The sequence below is a fragment of the Cinclus cinclus genome, chromosome 8 (genome assembly GCF_963662255.1).
Source record: "Cinclus cinclus chromosome 8, bCinCin1.1, whole genome shotgun sequence".
In the NCBI taxonomy this organism is placed as follows: domain Eukaryota; kingdom Metazoa; phylum Chordata; class Aves; order Passeriformes; family Cinclidae; genus Cinclus; species Cinclus cinclus.
The window spans coordinates 7499793-7519762 of record NC_085053.1 but is presented as its reverse complement, the minus strand read 5'-3'; the positions used below and the strand labels follow the sequence as shown (position 1 = coordinate 7519762).

General features: G+C 40.4%; 1 protein-coding gene across 1 annotated transcript; it reads right to left on the bottom strand.

Annotated features, from left to right (window-relative positions):
- Positions 1-33: 33 nt before the first annotated feature.
- RO60 (Ro60, Y RNA binding protein) lies at positions 34-19751 on the bottom strand. The gene is made up of 9 exons (XM_062497924.1): positions 19574-19751; positions 15087-15676; positions 14161-14381; positions 13751-13897; positions 12376-12513; positions 12030-12146; positions 11156-11269; positions 10595-10741; positions 34-9700 (listed from the first exon to the last, which is right to left on the bottom strand). The coding sequence occupies exons 2-9, from the start codon at positions 15655-15657 to the stop codon at positions 9548-9550; spliced, it is 1608 nt and encodes a 535-aa protein (XP_062353908.1). The 5' UTR covers positions 15658-15676; positions 19574-19751; the 3' UTR covers positions 34-9547.
- Positions 19752-19970: the final 219 nt, after the last annotated feature.

Below are 19970 nucleotides of genomic sequence, written 5' to 3'. Positions count from 1 at the left end.
GCATGAAACGTAAGACCAAGTGAAGCAGGTCTAATATGCATAGAGTTTATTTAGTACTTAAATTCTACAGTCAGAACGCAGTTTACTAGCCATTTCAACTTTCAGTTACATGTCTAAAAGAAATTACTAAAATTCCATTGTTTCAGTACAATGTACATCCAAAGCCAGACCAGGCAATGCCAAGACTCTTGGTTATTTCAAAGAAGTTCATATGCAAGTAGAAAATTATATCCCATTCTTCAGTTAAAGGGACCATTACACAACTAAAGGTGCACATATTAGAATAAAATTATTAGTCAATTAATTTTTTACTCACTCTTTGTGAATTAAGACTCCTGTTATTTCCATTGCTTTCAGCATTGCATGTACCTAAACTACATTTTCCCCTCAAGGGAAAAAAACATCAGTCTTTAATTCCAGCTAACTAGGATGGCAAGAGTATCATTTAAACTTGACAGCTTCATTTTTGTGATGCAGGTTTGAACTAAGTTTAAACTGCATCATTTGTAGAAAGTATTTAGTATACAGTTGTCTGCATTGTTGCAACTTTAATAAGTAATCAGCTAATCAGTAATCAACACACTGGTGTTGTTTAATTTTAATTATTGCAGTTTACTGTATGGTGCTAGGACACAGTCATCAAGGGCAACACACATGCATCTCTCTCTGAATTTACACTTCATAAAGCAACTTATTTTGCACATACAGTCATATAAGAATACCAAGTATTCTTTTTCTCTGGGTAGAATTCTTCGGCCAGTGATGTTTTTACCAGAAGCTTAACAATAATTTTGTCCCCAAACCTGATAAACCCATCACGTAAAAATAATAACAATAGTATGAAAAGGAATTTTTCAAAGACCTTTTAATTTTGTTCTCTTTTTAGAGGCTTGTTTTTTTAGCCAGTAGTCTAAAATACCCCTTTGAGTTCCAAGTTCTGGAAATCCCAGGGCATTGTCACTTGCAACAAATTCTCTTGCAGCTGTTGAAACAAGCAGCTGCAAGTGAGTGCCCCATCATTAAATAGGATCTAGCTTAAGGCACCCAAAGGGTTAATTAATTTGTTTCTTTTAAACCACATTAAGGCTTCCCATCCAAACAATTTTTTCATTGTGTACAATTTCACAGAAAGTAGCAGCAAGACAGTGCCTTTGTTACAGGATGGCACAAAGCCATATTATGCTTAAGTTAATTAAACACAATATGGCAGTTAAGAGTGGTTTTAATCTAGGGGGGGGGGAAAAAAACAAAGAAACCAACCAAAATTAAGAACCTCAAGAATAGTAATTAAAAATTTCCATTTTCCCCCACCATTGTCTCCAGGACAAAGCTATTTATCTTAAAATATGCTTGTCTTGGGATCTAAATATTAAAATTTATCCACTAGAAGATCTGCATACGTGCTCATCCATCTTAAATCCCATGCTTCTAAGAAGCAGAAGCTGGAAACAAACACTGAGTTTTTAAATGAAGCACACAGAGCTGTGAATGTGCCCATGTGTTGCTTTTTAAATACAGAATTATTTTTAAAGAGTAGAACTGCACTTTTATAGAATGAAAAGACATTTTAACTAGTTGTGCTTAACTCTTAAGCTGGTAACATTAGGAAAACAGCCATTTCTATTATTTGTTAATGAAGCATTTGTAAAAGTTGTCAACATACCACATATATATGCAAATATATATATATATATTTAAACTTAAATTCAGAATGCAGAAATACCTAAAGAAACCACACTTTGCAGTATCAAAATCATAAATCCAGGTATGTAAGCACACATATTTAAAGACACCATACCTTGTGCTGATATAGCTAATCTTTTATGACTTCCCTCAGAGCAGCATATCCATAAAACACTGTCCTGGTCAGTGTTTTTACCTCTTCCCCAGAATTCTTGCTCAGCCATTTGTACACTCCACTGTGTCCTGCTAAGATGAAATCCCTACCACTCCAGCAAGAAAGTCATTAGAATAGCTGTTTACAGCATATCTGTGCACTGCAAACCACTGCAGACAGCAAAATAAACCTGGAAACTGGTGGGATTTCATAGAAACTAAAGAAAAAGGAATAAATGCAGAAGACAGACAAATGATTCTTCTCTCAGGTTTACTTCTACAGTCTATTATTCAAAGACTTTCTCTAGCCAATACTGCAAAGAAGCTGCCTGTTTATCCAGAATATTAATTTCAGCGTTTTCCTGGTTCTGCATGACAGCATCTTGATACTATTTAAAAGAATGAAAAGTTTCAAATCACTGAACTAATTCTAGAAAAAAGCTTTAGATTTGAAAAGCCAATTGTAAGAGGTTACTTTTTTCAAATAAAGCCATTCACAGGCAGATGTTGGATTTTACTAATAAAAAAGTATACTTTTGTCATTGATTTTTACAGTTTTACCAAAAAATCTGACAGATACAGCAAATTAGATGTTTTGTAAGAAATTTATATAAATAAAGAACAGAAAAAAATATTAAACACTAAAAACCTTAAATACTATGCCATCAATTTTGGTGCAGGGAGCTAAGTGAGCACACTCAGTGACAGCAGGAAGGCAGAAGAACAGAGGCAAAAAATGTAAAAGAAGGAATGGATGACAGCTTGTGAAAAAAGATTCAAGTATAGGCCTGAGGTGACAAGATGGAAAATGAGAAAAAAACCCCCAACACTAACAGAGAAAAGTGTACAGCAAAAGAAGAAAAAGAACAAACTGAACTGAAACTAAAGCTTCTGTTATGGTGCCTGTGAGCTCAGGACAGGGTTAAGCAGAATTTGCAATGCAGACAACTATTTTCATAGTGTTTTTACAGACAGAGCCATTATTAAAATACATTTCCCAAACTGCTGGTGTGTTTTTAAGCCAAGGGTATGTACTTTGTTGAACAGCTTTTTAAAGCCATACCCGTTCATGGGCACCAGTTAACACAGCAACGTAAAAGACCAACATAAATCCCCTTAAGACTTATGTTTAACAAACAGTTTTAACAGTGGTTTTAAGCAGCAAGGTATTTTAGGGCCAGTTATTAGCAGCCTTCACACAGTGGGCATTTAGACTGGCTCTGCTGACCTCAGAACTACACCTACCTTTAGACTTCTCTTTTTCGAAACACAGAGGTCTGCAATCTAATTCTACAAGCACCTCAAACTCTCCTACTCCCTGCTCCAGGCCTAAAATTCCTGACACAAAATTCTATTTCTTGGCAAAATTATTACTGTTATTATTGAATTTATTACACAATGTTGATGTGCTCACTGCATTATTTTAAAAAACTCTAGAGCCTCTTGCCCTCTCCACATCATTGACCGTGTCCCTTCCATGAAGAAACCTGACTTTTGATCTTCATTCCTCACAGAAGAATGTTTCACTTCTGCTGTGCTTCTAGCCACCACATACTTTTCTTCTTTCCTGAAGCTGGAGTGCCTGAACATCACAGTCTTCAACACAATAGTCTAATGCTCCAGAATTACCAAGAGAGTCACAGAGAAATGGCAGTCCAACTGAAACCATGTTAGCTATCAGAAAACCTGCAATTTGCCTGGTCTACAGTGCACTCTGCATTTAGACTGTTTTTAATTCAGTATTTTGAATAACATTAACCAGCTTTAAACTTGTCCCTGCTCAATGTTTACTGATAAACTGCAGTGCACAATTATAGCCCCTTTTCTGCTTCTCCAGTCAATGTTCCTCCAATGCAAAGACTACTATTAATTTCAGTCTCCTTTTTGGTGAAAGGGTAGGTTCTGTTTATTGTACACTGAACTAAAGCTTAAGCTTAGCAATTTTGTCTTAGCTCCCTTTTTTTATTCTTTCTGAAGCATTACAGTAATTATTGCCTCTTTACATGTCTAGATGCTGCTTTGGAAATCACCAAGACTAGAAACAGGACAAATGCATGCTATGGCAAATGAGTCATGCTGTCCCCTAAAATTCAGTGTATGGGCAGATAAAAAAGATCCAGTCTATGGACAAGGAATATGCAGCATCATTCTTCTATGGCCCTTACTAGAAGGGAATGGCAAAACCAGAAACTCCCAGGAACAAAGGTCCACATACTATAAAATTTCAGCTGTCAGCATTTACTTCCATTTCCCCTCTCTGTGCAAGTCTTGAAGGAGGATCAGATGGTACCGGGGTCTCTTCAGTGCTGGTTTTACATCACACAAACCCCTGACAAGGTTTTTAATCCAGAGGTACTATAAATGTTTAGGAGCATCTTCTGTACCCCAGCAGGGATGACTGACTACCTTTTGTCATTGGTCACAGCTATCCAGTGTCAACAGACACAGGAATCTACAATTTCTATCAGTCAGTCCTGCTGAAAAATTCATCTTTACTTCCACACTCTAGTTCAAGGAATTGCATTTTAAACTGGACTGCTTCCAAAGAGGCAACACCACTATAACCATACATTCAAACTGTTAGTAACTACTCTAATTTTTTATTTGCAATAAATTTACTTGAAAGTTACTTGAAACACCTGTTTTAAGTGTTCATTTTATATTTAGTCCAAAATACTCCCTATTACTTCACAAATACTACTCCAAATAAGAAAAAGTACTTGCAGAAGATACTTATCTATCAGTTATTTTTGACATCTCTAGCTTAGAAGGAAACACCTAATCAGATGTTTGACTATTGTGTCATTTAAAATGCATTACTACCAAACCCAACCTCAAAATATCAGTGCATTTACTTGAAATAATTATTAACAACTATTAAGCAAATGAGTTTACTCCCCATATTCACGGTGTTTTGTTTAGACACTAAAACTGATACGCAATTTTTCATGAAAAATGGCCAATTTTCTTTTTGCAAACCCAAAAGTGCTATGTATTAGCTTCTGTAGGAACACTTGGTTTGTTCTAGAACTCACCTGAGGAGCTGGTGGCAGTCCTGTGTCTCCAAGCACTCTGTCAGAGCAGTGATAATGCAGGAGTGACTTACATTCATGTTGGCTGAAAGGCAACACTCTACCCAGCAGTTCCTCAAGCCCTGCTTTATGTCAGGAAAATGGATTGATTATGCATGGAGGGAGAGTGTAAGTAAGTAGCAGAATACCTTCAGTAACATGTAACATCCTATTTTAGCACCAAGAGAGATATCCCAGCTACAGAATGTAAGCTTTGAATTTGTAATCAATAGGAATGAGGCATAATGAAAAGTGCTACAAGTACCAAAAGTATAGTAGGAACTTCAATTTTACATTTAAAAGCTTAGGTTTTAGGCAGAAAACTATGGTCTTGTGTGTCATTTACCACTATGGGTAAACATGATATTTTTATAAATCATAATTATTTTCAAATTAACATCAAATTCACTGTTTAAAACAGTCTGCATTAGCATAAAAGAGGCTGAAATAAGTATGTTTTAGAGGAAGTCATAAAAGCATCACTAAAAAACCATTCAAATCTTGTAAGACTGATCTACTAAAGAGATCTTTTAACTTCCCCCTTACACACACATATAGAAACCACAGAATTAAATACATATACACACAAATTGCTATCAATTTCTGTTCCAAAGTGGTAGAATACTCACTGGCTTTGTCACACTCTTACTATCAGACAAAAAATAAAAAATTAAAGAATCCAGTTTCAGTCACTTCCTAAACAAGATTTTGTGAACATGAAGGAGGGCAACTGTACAGTTCATAAAAGTTTTTAGGAATTGGTCACTATAAACCGGAGGTAGTTTTGAAATATGTTAGCTTGAATTAATTTATTAAATCAGAAGTAACACTAACCTACAAAAAGATCAAGAAAAATGAAATAGTCTCCTGTTAGGAAGATTGTTTCTGAGTCTCTGAATACATTCTTTTGAAAAGTAATTAAAAAAAACATGTAGCTTTTTGTTTCTGGTAGTTCCCACCCAGCTTTGGTGAGCAGGCCAGGACACATGCACTTGTTAATCTTGCCCACTGAAGGTGTGCTAATGCTTCTTGAAGTTGTGACAGGGACTGAATGTGAGATCCCAGTCATTTCCAAGGTCTTTTTCTACTAAAAACAGTTTTTAGAACTTCATGTAAAGTGTCTGAATTCTAAACTAGTGCTTCTGAAACGGTATTGTGCAGAAACTGCCCCTCAGTTTATCTAAAGGCATTATTTCCTCCTGAAAACCTAGATGATAATCCAGAGAGAAAAAGATTAGCATGAGCTCTTGCACTTTCAGTTTTATCAGTATAAAATGTCCCTGGGTAACTTTTAATCTGTATCACAGTCACATGGTCTCAATACATACCAGAAAAAACTTCTTTTGTAGATTTTAACTGTAACCATGGAAACCACTGAACATTAGTAACACTTAAAATACAAAGATTTTTAAAAGTCCAAAGAAAAGTCCCTCTCAATGAAGTTGCTGGTAAACTGCCATTATTAAAAATACTAAGCCCATTTGTTTCCAGCCCCATTCTAAAAGTAATTAATGAATTTATTCTTGGAAATAAGAACTCCACAGCAATGGGGGAAATTAAAAATCTCTCCATATTTATAGCCTACTATAAATGAAATTAAATTATATACTATGTAACCCTGTAAGCACTTTTAGCGAACTTCTGTTATTTTCAATTGTGTGCAACAGGAAACAAAACAGATTTCTCATCTGCTTTTCTTGTTTTCCCCTTCAAGAAAAGGTAACAAAGAATCACAAAATCATGAGGGTTGGAAAAGAGCTCTTAAGCTCAAATCCAACCAACCCAACACTGCCAGGTCCTCCACTGAGCCACGTCCCTAAGCACCAGACCCACGTGGTTTTGGAACACTTCCATGGATGATGATTCCACCACTTCCCTGGGCAGCTTGTTCCAACGCTGCAAACAGAATTTGAGGTTCAGCCTCACCAGGGCCAAGTAAAGAGGAACAATCCATCCCCTGATCCTGCTGCCACTCTTTCTGATCCAAGCCAGGATGCTCTTGGCCTTTCTCGCCCATCTGGGCACAGCTGGCCAAGTTCACCCATCCTGACCAGCATCCCCAGGTCCTTTTCCACTGGGCAGTTTTCCAGCCACTCTGCCCCAGCCTGAAGCATTACATGGGATTGTTGTGACCCAAAGGCAGGACCCAGCACTTGGCCTCATCGAGCCCCATACAACTGGCCTTAGTCCATGGAACCAGCCTGTCCAGATCCCTCTTCACAGCCTTCCTGCTCTCCAGCAGATCAACTCTGGCTCAGCCTGGTGTTATCTGCAAACTCACTGAGGGTGTCCCCTATCCCCTTGTCCAGATCAGCCATAAAGACACTGAACAGGACTGGCCACAGCTGTGAGCCCTCGGGTGACCAGCCAGCAGCAGGCTGTGACTCAGTCACCACCACTCTCTGTGCCCAGCCATCCAGCCAGTATTTTAGCCAGCAAACACTGCACCTGTCCAAGCACGGGCTCCAGGAGAACGCTGTGAGAAACAGTGTCCTAGGCTTTGCTGAAGTCCAGGCAGTTCACATGCACAGCCTTTACCTCATCCACTAGGGAGGTCACCATTCACAGTAGATCAGGTTGGTCAGGCAGAACCTGCCTTTCATAAAGCCATGTTGGCTGGGTCTGATCCCTGGCTGTCCTGCATGTGCTGTGTGATTACAATGATCTGTTCCATAACCTTCCCTGGCACCTTCTGCTCCATGGGTGCCACACTGGTCAACCTCCAGTCATCCTGAGACATCCCTGGTTAGCCAGGATTGATGACAAATGGTGGAGAGCAGCTTGGGTGGATTCCACTGACCCCGTGGACCTTTGAACATTTAAATAGAGCAATAGTCACTGTTTCCTCCTGAATTAAGAGACTTCATTTTATTCTGTGTCTCTGTCTTCCCAAGGACAACTGGTCTGACAATTAAAGACTGAGGCAAAGAAGGCATCAAGTACCTCAGCCTTTTTCTCATCCTTTGTGGCAATGCTTCCCCTCACATGCAATAAAGGACTAAGATTCTCTCCTTGGCCCTCCTTTTGTTGCTGATGTATTTGTAAAAACACTTTGTTATCTATTATGGCAGTGGCCAAATTAATTTCTAGCCAGGCTTTCACTTTTCTAACCTTCCTGCATAACCTAACAATATCCTTGTAGTCCTCAAGAGCATCCTGCTCCTTCTTCCAAAGGTCTTTTTTACCCGAGTTCCAGTGACAGCTCCCTGTTCAACCAGGTCGGTCTTCTCCCCCCACTGGCTCATCTTGCAGCACATGGGGACAGCCTATTCCTGCATCTTTAAGGTCCTTGACCCATGTCCAGCCCTCCCGGGCCCCTTTTCATTCAGGATTGTTTGCAAGGGACTTTCTCAATCCTAAAAGGTCAAAGTCTGGCCTCTGGGGCTCCTCAGCTTCCTCTATACCCTCCTTGATGACTCCAAGGTGGTGCTTAGCACTCTGGAGGTGATCCACCTGCTTCCTGGCATGGCTGGTTTCTGCTGCTGCTGAAGTCCTGGGGGACAAGAAGCTGGCCATGCTGCAGTACAAACCCTGCTCCTGTGGCTGAAGAAGGCAGCATGTCCTCAGCAGGTGCTGCTGCAGCAGGGGTACCTGCAGCAATGGAACTCCAAAGTCCATGAGGAGCTGGACAACTTGGTGGCCCTCTTCACTTACCCTGCTGAGGAGCTGGATGTGGCCAAGCTGGTGTCTATGCTGACTCCAGCACTGGTGCAGAGCAAGAGTATGGTCCAGCATGGTGACACAAAGTGTTTGTTGTGGTGATGTTTTCCTTGGGCCCAGGCAAAACCACCCTTCTCCTCAAGGCAGTGGATGCTGTGGAGCTTGAGGACAACAGGAATGGGGTAATTCATGTGGTGCAGGCCAGGATAGCCAGGAAGACTTTGGTGAAGCCCAGGGACCAAGGGTTTGTAGAGCACACTGTGGTCCTGCCATCATCCCATCCTAACAGGGGGTCCTGTTTACCCCCTGGGACAGATCCAGGCTGGCTGTTGCTGGCCTGACGAACTCAGAGCACAGTTACTGTGGTTATCACACAAGGGATTATGCTCTCTGGAGCTCCAGCTCACACAGAGCCCAGGCTGGTCAGAGAATTAAGTCCAACTACAGTTTTGAGTGTGCGTATAGGAAGAAACCAACCACCTTGGGAAAATGAGCATGATGGATACAAGGAAGGTGGCTGAGGAGTGGAAATGCCTTTCTGAAGGGGCATGGAGCAGGGCTGCCAGCTGTGCTGCAGGACTCTGAAGGGTGAATGACTGAGCCATTACCAGGAGTGTCCAAATGCACAGTGTGTTGCTGCATGGCACCCAAGTCCCAGGGTGACAGTGGTGACATGTGGCTGCCACCTCCAATGGCAGGGGGATCACTGGCTTCTGACAGTTAGTTTGACACCAGAGATGCAAGCGCTGAGTTTCTCTGCATCTGTTAGATTTGTATGGGACTGAAGTTCTGTTCAACCTTACAAACACCTTAGTGAGAAGCTCTAGTCAGAAATGCTTGAAGTGCCACCACCTCCGGTAACATTCTGATATGTATACAGTATGCCATAAGCTAATAAAGTGTATTTGGCAGGGAGTTCCCAGGGTGAAGTCTGTTGCCAGCAATGGACCCACTGGGAAGAACAGATGCCTAAACTTAACTTAAATCAAATCCAAAGTGAAGTTTCGAATGACATCCAAAGCTCCTGTATCGAAGCCGCAGATATCCAACATTCCTCTGTCATCTGGGTCTGCGATTGTAAAACCATGGGAGGTCATTCCACAGACAACCAGCTTAGCAGGAATACCCATTTTCTAGAGGAAAGAGAGAAAAAATGTCAAAACACATACAGAGTAAAACATGTGCACATATGCAGTAACTGAAATATGCCAGAGGGCCAAATCTCATAAGCCTCTGTCTGAAGAGCTGTACTGACAAAAACAAGGAATGCCAGAATCAGAACCGCAGGGTGCCTGTCAACACTGGAATGGCAGCTAACCTCAACTAGGGAAACCAAACTAAAGACTTTTGGTACTCATTTCACCTGGGTGGAAACTATGTAACGATTAAAGTCCCTACGCCTGTGCCTGACAAACATATTTTTGGTAGTTCAAAAAATAGTTTATTCAAAGTATAAAGGATTTTTTGCTCAATGAATAAGGGTTATTCCAATAGCAATGTGCTTGGAGAAGGTATTTTTCTTTGTTCTACTATAAAATTATGAAGCTATACAACTTAGAGCTGTCCCTTTAAAACGCAATGGGCTTTCTTCATAAGATACTGTCACCTCTTCCTCTTGAAACTTGTCTTCATTACTTCAATGAAACTTGTTGACACCCACTGCAGAAATCAAAGCTGAATTTGGCTCTGAGAGTCAAACATCATCCTGTAACAACTATAAAAACTTATTACATATAGCATGTAGAAATTAATGCAGTCCCTGAGGAACAAAATTTCACTGGACACTGCAGCACACCAAGCAGGGCAGGCTAATTACAAGTCATTTTAGGAATTCTGCAGTTTTAAATATGCACAATTAGTGCAATATGTGCACTAGTTCTGCCTAACTGCAGTACTGATAAGTTTTTAACAATAGGTAATTATTTACTGAACAAAGACACAACTAGTCCAATCCCTAAAAGATTTTTAGAGCTGGTACTTACTTTGTACAGTATTCATTAATCATAAAAAGTCAGAAGCATATTTACCTCTCTGTACTCTGTAAGGGCCATTGCAGGAGGAGTATTCCCAGCAAAGGTCTCATTATCAGTAAATACAATGAAGACATCAGCAGCTGTCTGAGTTTTTTGAGCCCATATCATTGGAAGAGAACAATCAGTGGTACCCACTGGAATCTTATGGAGAAAAAAATAAATAGAAATGGAACATATTAATACAGTAATTAACAAACCATGGAAAATTACTTTTGATGTAAGCTTCGTGTTTTAACATGTGTTAATATTCAAAGAGGCTTTTTTTGTTAAACTTGGTCATTTTATCTAAGTTTATCCAGGGTTTTTTTTTGTTTGAAATTTTTAAAATATTCTTTTCAAGCTAACTCATTGTGACCTAGCACTGCCATTCTAAATTGCAATGTTTAATAGCCAGCAAATAAAATAACGACATTTGCTGGGCTTTCTCCAAATAAAATGTACCAAAACAAAAAATCCAGTCTTGTACTAGAGAGAGATACAGATTAAACAAGGTAGTAGAATTTATTACAAAGAAAATACAGTGTAACTGCTGAGACTTCTTTTTTTTTTACATACTTCATACATTTTCACTAAAACTTGAGGTAAGGTCATGTCAGCTGTCACTGGACATGGAACCATTTCATGTGAAAAGGCAACAATTTGGGAATCCTTCTCAGTCCGTGCCACGACCTGAGAAAGAGGGAGACAAAAATAATTCAGTTACATTACTCTAAATTTTTAATCTCTGAACGGAGTCATTCCCACCAACACACAGCATGACAAATGCTTTTGTATTTAAGTCACATGGCTCCTCATAAACAGTAAGGGCTCCCTCTACACTTGAAATATTCTGTAATATTACTGCAAATAAACACTGCAAAAAGAGCTGAACAACTGCTCTAATTACTGTAACTAAAGATACCTTTTTTCTTCCCTCCCCTCTACCAGAAAACCTTGACCATTTTTAAGGGCCAACAAAAGTTCAAGTCTTCTGCAATAAAAGCACACAACACAAGGAGCTTTAGAATACTAAACTGAGGGGAAAGCAATTGTGAATAAACACCACATCGATAACTCAAGGAGTCATAAGAATTATCCCAGAATTTCTTAATCTAACCTGTATTTTTCTGTGAATGCTTCTGAAAAAATTGAAATCTTTAAGACAAAGTTATCTTCTTTTTTGCTTACAGTGAGCCATTTTATTACAGCTAAGACAAGTGAAAAAGCTGCCCTAATCACTTTTTACAACATAAACTAACTTCTTCAAACTGATGTTTCTGAATGTGGTTGCTAGCAGCTTCCAGCAATGAGGCACAAGGTCACACCCTCTCCCAAAAAAATATTATATGTAAGTTTCCCCTTGATTTCTAACCAGGTTTAGAGCACCTCTGTATCAGAAAAGCAATGCAAGCTGAAAACAGTTATAAATAAAAGAAATTGAAAGCCTCACCATACACATTACTGCTGCAACTGTGCTGGCATTGAGAACACTGCCCAAAACCTTTTGTGTCATTGATGCACTAACATCAACTGCAATTACAAAGCGTTTTCCTGTTGGTTCCACTGTCTGAAAGAACAAAAGACAAAAATGTAACAGGTACACATAATTTATATATTAATTTCTTCAGCTGCTTTCACTAGTAAAGTGGGCATTTTTTTCTCTTTCTAGGTAACATCAGGACAGTGCTGCTGCCAAAGTTTCAGAACTGTTACCCACCCCAGGGAACTGTTCTTGATAAGCTTTCAGAAAACACAGAACTCTTAAAAAGCTTAACAAATAGGAGAACTACAATTACCTTGAAAGCTTTGTAAAATGAGGCATCTAAAGCTTCTAAAATGTCTTCATCAGGACGCCACCAAAGCTTCCCTCTGTTTCCATGTCCAGCTTTATAGGTTTCTAATGCAACCAAAATATGGAAGGGATGTATTCTACCCTACAAGTGGAAATCAAAAATAAGGGTATGAAAATTTAATCTCCTTAAAAAAGTAACAAACTAAATGTGAAAATAAGTTACTATTACAAAAAAAATCTCAAGTTTAGTTTATGGTTACTTTACAATTGTTAAATCTAATGAGTTCATGCAGTCTTTACACAGCTGTTGGATGAACTAGTACTTGTGGGTTACTGATAATGGACCTCATGCTCTCAAGAATCTAATTAACACCACATGGGATGTCGTCAACAGAATTCTGGTAAAATTTTGCAGCTCTATGATTGTCCAGTGCTATTTTCCATCACAGGCTTACAGTGAGAGAAAGTCCCTGCCCAGCTGAAGAGAAAGGAGCTGAACAAGGAAAAGAACTAGCTTAAAACTAGTTTTATAGAAGATTGAGTAACACTAGACAAAAAATTATTTTTGGAACATAGCATTCATTTTTCTCATGCTACAAAACACTCCAAACATTTTTTTTTTTGCTTTCCATATAGAAACTTAACTTATATAACCTTATCAACATTTTGTTATCTTTATCTATGTGTGCTTCAGTCCTTAATCACTGCCAGCATCAAGACTCAGTAAATGTGAATGCCTGTCCATTGTCTATCTTCCATCAAGGTACTGCACAAGATCTTTGCTCGCCCTTCTCCAGTGCCTATGTATGATTAAGGAAGAAACCAAGGAAAAGGAGTTCCAGTAGGATGGGGGAAAAAGGATTTCTGTTGTTGTGTTCAACTCAGCTCTGGTGTTGAAGAATTTAAGTGTCCTGATTTTAATCTTCCCAGCTCACAAAACTGCTGCTTAGGACACTTGCCCTCTCTACCTCTGCCTAAATCCCTGAACATTTTATTCTCTCTTTGGGGAACCCTCTTACTTTCCTACCACTCTGATGGACAATAAAGCAATCAGAAAAGAGGGAAGTCTCCTTGCCCATCTTGTTTTTACCCTCAGCTGCTATGCTATTTTCTTAACTCACTTAGAAATTACAAGTCTCAGAAGAAACTGATGAACCCAACTAGCAAAGCCTGCCACAGCCCTCATTTAAGAAAAGATCCAATAGCTGCCAATACACTTGTTTTATCAGAATGTTTGGGAAAGCAGGTGGGAACTAAATGAGAAATTATAAACAGAAGTTTCAAAATAAAGCTGCAGGCATTAAACTGCATTTTTAAATAGAATAAACAAAACGTTAAAGATTAAAATCCACAAAGGCTGGCACTGACTATAAAGTTACCTTTTTTAGCAGTTTCTCATTTCTCAGTTTTTCACATACTATTGCCACTTCTGAACCTCGTGGTTCAAGTACTGAATTTGCTGCCAGCTTTCCTAAATTTCTCAACAATACAGAAATAGGCATCTCCTTGAGTAACGCCTTCCAAACCTATGATGAAAGAGAAGGGAAACACAGAAAGATGAGCCTCAAACTACAAGAGCTGTTAGCTGTACATTGAATAAGTATATTTTAAAGGAAATGTAAAAATTATATTAAGATCTTAATTTTTTAGATTACCTATATGGGTAAACAACTTGAAAAACAGCATAATGGCTATTTTTTAAAGAAATCTATACTTAGGACTCTGAACAGAATTACCCTATGGAGAATTCATACTTCTATGGAAAGTTCAACTCAGGAAGTTTACCTACCTCTTTAGATTTCAGATGGTTTGTCAAGAGATGCTCTCTAACTAGACCATATTCTTCTATCAAATGAATAACTTCCAATTCATCTTTTGTGCGTTTTACTCTCTCCACAGCCTCCAGATACTTCAAGAGTTTTTCAGTCTCCGCAGAAACTGCTTTCTCCTTATAAGCTTCTTGGACATCTTTCCACCCCTTGGTAATATACTTAGTGACTATAGCAATACCTGATGAAAAAGAAAACAATTTCTCAAGCAGGATTACCACCTGTATACTGGCATTTATCATTCTAGCATGCAAATGAATTAGCAGGTTTCATTCTCAGACCTGCCAAACATCTGTTGAAAAGGTCAGCCACACACAATTTAGAGCAGTACTTTTAATTACTGAATTAATCTCTTTAGAAGTAAGGAGCTTGACGTATTTGCTACATTGCCCAGAGATGCTGTGGATGCCCCATCCCTGAAGTATTCAAGCTCAGGCTGGATGGAGCTCTGAGTAGCCTGGGCTAGTGGAAGCCCAAGGCAGGGGGGGGTTAGAACTGGATCATCTTTACGGTCCCTCCCAACCCAAACCATTCTATTGTTTTAAGATTTGAAGTCAACAGATCTTCCCACATAACGAAAAGATGTTATTTCATCATTTGTAAGCAAATAGGAACAAAATGCAGGAATTGTGTTATTTTACCTCCTCCTGGCATATGGAAGAAAAGAAGGAACAAACCCTGTTTACCTTGCAGATGAACAAACCCTGTTTACCTTGCAGATAAACAGGTCTGGTTTTGATATGAACATCTACATTTTTAAGATGCAATTTACAGGCTATCATCACTAAGAATTCATCTACAATGGCACTTGCGTTTCCAACACACTTCCACAGTAAATATAAAAGGTTTAAAACACAGTATTTTCAGGTAAATAAAAATTTATTACCTTCACTGGCAGGTTTTAGGTGGGACAACCTCAGAAGATCTTTATGAGACCAACCACTTCTTTGCTTATATTTTGTAACTGCTAAAGCAAGAGCCATGCCATTCTTTCCATTGTACCAATCTGCAACAGCTTTCCTCAGAGCACGGCCCCACATGCCACATTTCATGCCCTCCTTCAGATCTTTTTTAAACTGGATGAAAGTAAAGAGATGGGTTGGTATGCAACACACCTCGGGGACAGCTTTAAACGCCGCTTGTTTTGTTTTGGCATCGGAACACTGCGAGCAAACTGCGAGGGCAAAGAGCAGGGGCTCCTGTTTTGCTGCTCTGCCCTCTTGACTAAAAGCTTTTATTTCTTCAACAACTTCGCAGCCCCTGCCTTCTTCAATCAGCCTTAGCAGAGCTTCCGCGTTTTCAAAGGCCAGCTTCTGCTCCTTGACGTGGTAAGCGGCGCCCTCGCAGCCGAAGCACAGGAAGCGCTGCAGCCGGGAGGAGTCGGTGAGCTGCCAGCCCGCACCGCCGGGCTCCGGCGCCTCGCTCGGGGGCTGCGCCCGGCTCTCCTCTGCCTCCATCCTTCACACTTCCACAGGTCTGCTGGAACAATAGCACTTTCCGTTAACAACTACAGCTGACTTCCTTTTAGCAAAGTAAATACATGTTGCCTATAAACTTACGATCTTAAGTTTTCTTTCATAAATTTTATCACAGCGTACTCCAAGTGTGTGATAATACGCATCATTTAGGGGAAAAGAAACAAAAAAACTGAGTTATAATAGCGACCAACTTACTTCTTTAAAACCAACTCAGAAACTACTTAACCCCAACAAGTAGCAGACAAAAACCATCTGGTGTTACAGCCTTTTGCCGCTGATATATTACATCACTTTCTTAGGTAGATTTTTATACTGCAGACTAAACGGCGCAAAATTCAGATCTTGCCCTACTCTATTTTGCTTAAGAATTGCTAGTACCAACCAACTGAAGAAAAACCAGGCTAAAATGAAGAACTAAGATACAGAAAACCTGTTTAGTTGGAAGACTCTGTGAGAGTTTATATATGGTAGGTTTCAGTGAGGCTTAGACAACAGCTTCTTAACAACTGAGTAGCTCAAGAACAAATTATCTTTGCTACAGGCTCAAATAGTCTGCTGCTCCAAGTGAGATCCAAGAAAACACAGAGACATATCAGATTCTGTACTGCTTTACATTCAAAGTTAAGAAGAAAAAATCAGCACAAAAATTCACAATCATTCAGGTCTCTATTTATGTACTCCTGAGCTGCAAGAGAGTTGCAATATTTGTAGGGCAACACCACTCCTCTTACTTGGGGAACATCCAGTACAGTAAAACTCAAGCCATGACATCTAAAAGGAAGCAAATGCAAGTCAAATGAAATTAGCAGGGTAAGGGTAAGAAAATTCCTCATCACCACTGTCTCCAAAACATTAACAGTACAACAATAAATTCTGTTTACTCAGTTCTCACCAAACAACAGAAGTACACTAAATAGCACCAAGAGCACCTACTGAAAACCAAAAAGGCAGAACCTATAATCCACTCCATCGAATCTTATCTGCATCAAATCTGCATATAAATCTTAAAATATAGGGACTAAAGTCTGAGCACACACAAATGACATTTCAAAGCAATCCACTAAATTCTCAAAAACTGCAGATACCTACTTTTGACCTTTTTTTGTTTGTTCAGATAGTAAAGACAAATAAAAAGCATTTTGCTCCATTTACCAGGATAAGCTAGCACAAACGTCACTAACGTAGAGAGAGGTTTCTTCCCCAGAGTTTCACTAAGTAACACTCTGATTTACAAACAACTTCCCTACTTCTTTGACAGAGAATTTCCCTTTTTCTTTTCAAGTTACTAGAAACACACCTTTCCTCCGTTTCTCCCTACCTGCACTAATCTGCACCCAGAATTAAACAGCAATCATCAGTGCTCCCATTACATTCTACAAACTGATAAAATCATAAGAATAGAAGCCATATGCTGACACCTGGTTTAAGAAAGCAGGTTTCACTGAAAATTAAATAAGAAACATCCTTAACTGAATTATTTAGAGCATCAGTGCTCAGCTAAAATTATATATTCTATCCACGTTTCCTGCCAAATCTATTCAAATACACATCATTGTTGAACTGACTTTTTCCCTGACATCTGAAGCATGCAAATACACTGAAAATAACAAGGGCAGTATTCCCCATGCATGAATACCACATCAGGACTTTTTCATGTCTAAATACATTTCATTTCAATACAGTTCCATTAGCTTATTTCATTACACAGTCAGCAATGTTTCATAATAAACACAGAAAACCCAAACAAAAATCCTGAAATCACACTAAGAATCCATTTTACTTGTCAGGGAAAAAAGCAGTAGATGGAAGATACTGAAAAACACCATTATCTTAAAGGAAAAATAAAAATGGGAAGCATGAAGGATCACTCATGTACAAAAAGATCTCCATGTATATAAAATACTGAGCATGATTTCTAACTTTCATATCCCTCCTATAATAAATATTGCTACATTGAAATGAGACAAGTGGGAAAACTCTTACCAATATTAACAATGGATAATTAATATGTTTACTTTTCCATGAACCAGGCTATTCACGGACCCACAACACTGGAAAGAGGCATATGGCTGCATCCATATGTTTCTGACACAACCCATAACAGAAAAGATAGTTGCAAATCGTTTTTCTGACACTTAGCTCCTTAATTTGCTGTCTTAGGAAATATGCTTTAAGCTACAAACCCACACTCTGTTACAATTTCTGACAACTGTCTAACAGAAATTGCAAATTCTTAAAAATAAATCTGTATTTTAAAAATTACCTTTGAAATCCCCAATAGCTGATGCAAATCACCAATCTGACTACTAAACAGCCACAGCAAAAGCATCAGATTTACACTTCACTGGCAGCTACTGGAAAAACACTTCGAGTTGAGCTGCTCAAGTCATGTTGGCCATTTCTAACCCTGTATTACACCCCAGCCTCACAAGTTCCCAGAGCTATTCCCTCCCTTGGACCCGTCCCCACTCCTCTGCCCAGACCTCAAGCTTGTTTCTTCATATAACACCTGAACAACAGAGACAACTTTCCCCCTAACAGGTGGATAAATGCAAATGCTCTCTTAACACATACTCTACTATAAGCCTGCTCTTCACCTGCTGAGCAGCAGCAGGGAACGTGAATTTAAAACACCTTTGGAGGATTTATCCACAATATTCTGCCTCCACAAGCATTTTCAATTTCTGAGCTATGGGAATGCAAACAGCAATTCCCAGACTTAAAAGTCCTGGACTTTTAAGGAGTCTTATAACAAAAATTGCAGAACTAAACTCTACAGCTGTTCACCATTATTAATGAAAGAGAAAACCCACTATATCTCAACCACCATATAAATTTTGAAGTAAAATATGGCTTTGACTGCTCTGAAACAGTCTTTACACTAGTTACATGTCGACTAGTTACGTCGCTGTACCACAGCATGATTCTGTTCTTTAAGATGACATTCATTAATTTCGATGACTTTTCCAGCTTGCCCTAGCTTTCCTAAGAAATAAAATATCTGACAAGTTTCATGGATGGATGGAAAAAAAACCACACAGAGTACAAAGCTTTAACAGAACTACAGATTCCAATTTAAGCTCTTAAGTTTAACTGCTATCTCAACAACTAATCAAATTTAGTAGTCAACAGAATTAAACTATCGAATTAGACTTTGAAAAAGTCAGATCTTTCAGGGTAAAAAAGAAAAGAAAAATTAACATTCTAAGGACAACATTTCCAATTGCCTTCAAATACTTCAAAATCATATATACTTCAATCTACAAGGAACTGCATTCCGCTTCTCTGCTCTCTAAATTCTGTATAAGCGTTAACCTGACGACTATAAGGAATATCTTCTAGTTAATCTAGCAGAAGAGACCACAACCATCACATTGAGCTATGGTTGCAACAAAACAGGCTTGTGCTACAGATTAGCTCTGACAACGTAGCCCTCGTATTTCAGAAATTAAGCACCTCTATGTCAACTGGGATGCCAGGAGAACGCTTCCCGGATCACCCACGGAGTGATGCACGACACCAGCACAGCAGGTATCGCCTATAGGAACCACGTACCAGCCCACGCATCTCTACTGCAGAATTTGCGAGAGCCCGCCCGCTTAAAAAAAATGTACTGACTGAGGGCCAAAGGCAGCTTAGCTGAAGTAGCGCAGAATTAGGAGATAGACGCGCCTAAAGCGGATAGCCGAGGAGCTGCGACGGCAGCTGTCAGTCTCCACAAAGACGATAAACACGCGTAACGCCGGAGACGCGCCCGGGAACGCCCCGCGGGCCCCTCAGGCCCAGGTGCTCCCCGGAGCTGCCCCTCCGGCCTCCCCGTACTCCCCACGCGTCCCTGGGGCCCCCCGGGGACCCCGCACCCCGCTCCCCCTGCAGCCCGGGAAGCGCCACTTGCCTGCGAGGCCGCAGCCCCGGGGCGATGTGCGGTGGAATCACCGGGAGCAGCGAGCGGCGGCCGGGCCGCTCCGTGCGCGGGCAGGGCCGTCCCGCTCCGGCCGCCGCAGCTCCGCGTCTCCCGCTCCAGCCCCGCCCCCCGCGCCCCGACTGCATCGCGGGGACCCGGATGGGGCCGCGCCCCCCGCGCGGTGCCCGGATGGAGCCACGGTCGGGGCCGGGGCCGGCCCCGCTCCCCGCCGCGCCCCCGACGGCCCCGCGGCCGCCGTCCCCTCCCCAGCCGCCCTACAGCGCATCCCCGAGGCGCGGCGCGGCGCGGCCCTCCCGCGGCCGGGGCGGGGCCGCTGGCGCCCGCGGCTGCCCCGGATCCAGTCCCGGGCGCCGCTTCCTGCGGCCGC